Here is a 2,946-nt window from a genome sequence, read left to right as displayed (position 1 = left end):
TTGAAATTCTCATGGTATTGTAGAATCCCAGGATTCATAAGTATTGTCTTTTCCAGCTAATATGTAATTCTTGAATCCACTCTTCAGTATCTAGACTTATGCTTAACACTGTTTACCCCTCTGAACACAGAACAGCTGTTGGAAAAAGAAGCATTACAAGTAGTATAGATAAACCTATGCAATCTGTGTGGCATAGTCTGATTTGAATAGTTAACTTGTCTAAATGCTGTAGGTAGACTCTTTCATTGCTTTTCTTTTCAGTAATTATTTTTATACTTTTTCATGTGCTTTTTTTTTTGCTTGTTTTTTCAAATCAAACAACAAAAGAGTCAGTGATGGAGAAGAAGCCCCAGAGGCTGCACAGACCCGGCCAGAGTCTGTGCATTCAGACCTCAGCGTCAGCGACTCCAGTGTCAGTCTGGAGAACCCAGTGGAGGAGCATGTTGAAACCCTGCAGAAGCTTCCAGGTGACAGAAGTGTTCCAGTGGACAGCTCCCTCCTTTGTAGTTTGTCCTCAGACCCTCATCAGGATGCAGCTAGTAATGTGAATGATAAAAAGCCTGATAACTGCAAATCCCTACTGCGGCCAGAGGTGGGCACCAGTTCGCAGGATTCCACTCTCTCAGATCAGGAATTGTACAACTCCTTCCATTTCTGGAGGACTCCTCTTCCTGAAATAGTAGAGCTTGAACTGGACCTTTGGGGTGGACTCAGCCCGGAGAGACCAGAAGAAACCCCTCAAGTCGATGTGCTGTGTTCTCCCAATATCACCATGGCCACCAGAAGGGAACTGGAAGAGATGATAGAAAATTTAGAGCCCCATATCGATGATCCAGATGTTAAAGGTATGAAAAACTCAGCCAAGTTCTTTATTTGTACTAAAATCGATACAACATGTTGTTTGCTGAATGTTTTTTTCTAGAAAAAATGCTTGTTTAAAAATTTATGTTGACTATAGTCGTCATATATTCTTACATTCACTTGATAAATATGAGTGATCAGGTTTTTAGGAAATCTCATTTAAAATAGGTTCATCATTGCATTCCTAACCGGGGTGTATACAGAGTTATTTTTTCACAAATCTTACTCGGAAATTTTCACAGTAATTCAAACTATGTTTTTACATTTACAATTTTAAATCTTGAGTCTTACCTTAATTATTTTGCTTAGGGTTTCGTTAGCTTTTTTTATATAATAGCAGCAAATGTGGTGTTATTTTCTTAGAAAGGATTATATTATAAACAATGGGCAAAATATCTGTTTTCTATAGAATATATGATGTTTTTAAGAGCTGTGGACTTTTACAAGACCCATTTAGATTTGACTCTCGGTTTTGACTTTTTTCTCATGGATTACACACATATCACCTAGCGCCTTCATCGTGAACAACAGCCTTGATGGCTTAATGGTGGTTCTGTAGGAAAATGTTGTCTCTTATCAAGCGAGGTATGTGTTCTGCGTCAGTCAGTGTGGACAGCGAGATGTCCTGAAGCACTCCCCGTTACTCTGCTGGCTGGGGCTCGGGAGGGAGCGTCAAGTCTTTGGGGCTAGAAGTTGGTAGAGATGTGCCCTTTCTGTCCTTGGAAGACTACCGCTTCTCAGGGGAGAGCCTTCTGATGGCTCTTGGTAACATTAAATAAAATTTGTAATGTTATTTAAAACAAAAAAAAATTTTTTTGAAAAATCTTTTAGCTGTGAGTCTTCAGATCTTAATGTCTCTTAATGTCACTTTTGGGTTTTTTTGTTTTGTTTTGTTTTGTTTTGTTTTTGGTGAAAAAGCTAAAACTTCTAAATTATCAGTGTGACCAACATTGGGAAATGCCCGTTTCTAAAGCACATAAAAGCCACCTCCAGTATCCTTCTCAAACATAAAAACCTTGTTCTGTGTGAAGTTTAAAAATTGTTTCCATGTTGGTTAAGTTAGCAGTTACTGTTATTTGGCTCAGTTTTGTTGTGATTTTTAAAGATTTCCTGTAACAACTTTATACTTAAAGTTAAATGATTTGATTAAAGTCAAATTGTTTCCTTGATTGTTGGAAGGGATTTTAATTTAACTGGCAGGTGGTCAGTTTCTTTTTTAATTTTTTTTTTAGGTTTATTGGGGTATAATTTATATCAGTAACATTCAGCTTTTTGACTGCACAGTTCTATGAGACCTGACAGACAGTCCTGTAATGACCGCCGTGGTCGGGATACACAGCAGTTCATCACCCTCCAGAATTCCCTGTGTCACTTTAGAACCAGGTCTTCCTCCCATCCCCAGCCTCTAACAACTACTGGTCTGTTTTCTGTCCTTAGGATTTTGTCTTTTCCCGAATGTCACATAAATGAAATCAAGCAGTGTGGAACGTTGTTCCAAGTCCGGCTCTGTCACTTAGCGTAAAGCGTGAGGTCTGTCCTTGCTGCGTGTATCGGTAGTTCGTCCCTTTTTGTTTAATATTTTCTGAAACAAGGGGAAGAACAGAGGCCTGACTATGTTTAATAGACCACCCTTTTTTTTTTCTCAAAATCTGTCACAGCAACCCGTTAACCCATTGTCAAGTTGATTTTGACTCGTGGTGACCCCGCGTGTTTTCAGAGTAGAAATGCTCTCCATAGGGTGTTCAGTGGCTGTGATCTTACAGAAGTAGATCACCAGGCGCCAACCTTTCAGTTAGTAGCCGAGCGCAAACCGTTTGCGCCACACAGGGGTCTCACCTATCACAGTAGATTATCCTTCTTTCTTACGAAAACCCTAAAGTTTCACTTTATGGGCTTCATTCCACAATTGTGGCTCCTGTCGTTGATTTTGTCCCCCTTAGCCAGCATTCTGCATTTTATGACAAGTCAGTGGTCTGCCAAGAGCTGAGGTTTTTGTTTTTTTTGACAAATTAGAATCTTCACCAGTATTTGGTTTTTATAAGACTCCCTCCATTCCTTCCACCACTCTGCCACCCCCAAGTTAGG

The 2,946-nt window shown here is 39.5% G+C and overlaps 1 protein-coding gene across 1 annotated transcript in view; it reads left to right on the top strand.

Annotated features, from left to right (window-relative positions):
- Window positions 1-2,946, top strand: part of PPP4R1 (protein phosphatase 4 regulatory subunit 1) — a 60,739-nt gene that overhangs the window by 36,274 nt on the left and 21,519 nt on the right. The window contains exon 8 of the mRNA XM_023740063.1: window positions 287-845. Within this exon, the coding sequence (XP_023595831.1) occupies window positions 287-845 (559 nt within the window). The remainder of the gene's footprint in view (window positions 1-286; window positions 846-2,946) is intronic.

This window comes from Trichechus manatus, unplaced genomic scaffold (genome assembly GCF_000243295.1).
Source record: "Trichechus manatus latirostris isolate Lorelei unplaced genomic scaffold, TriManLat1.0 scaffold00146, whole genome shotgun sequence".
NCBI classification, from domain to species: domain Eukaryota; kingdom Metazoa; phylum Chordata; class Mammalia; order Sirenia; family Trichechidae; genus Trichechus; species Trichechus manatus.
This window is presented reverse-complemented; position numbering and strand designations above follow the sequence as displayed.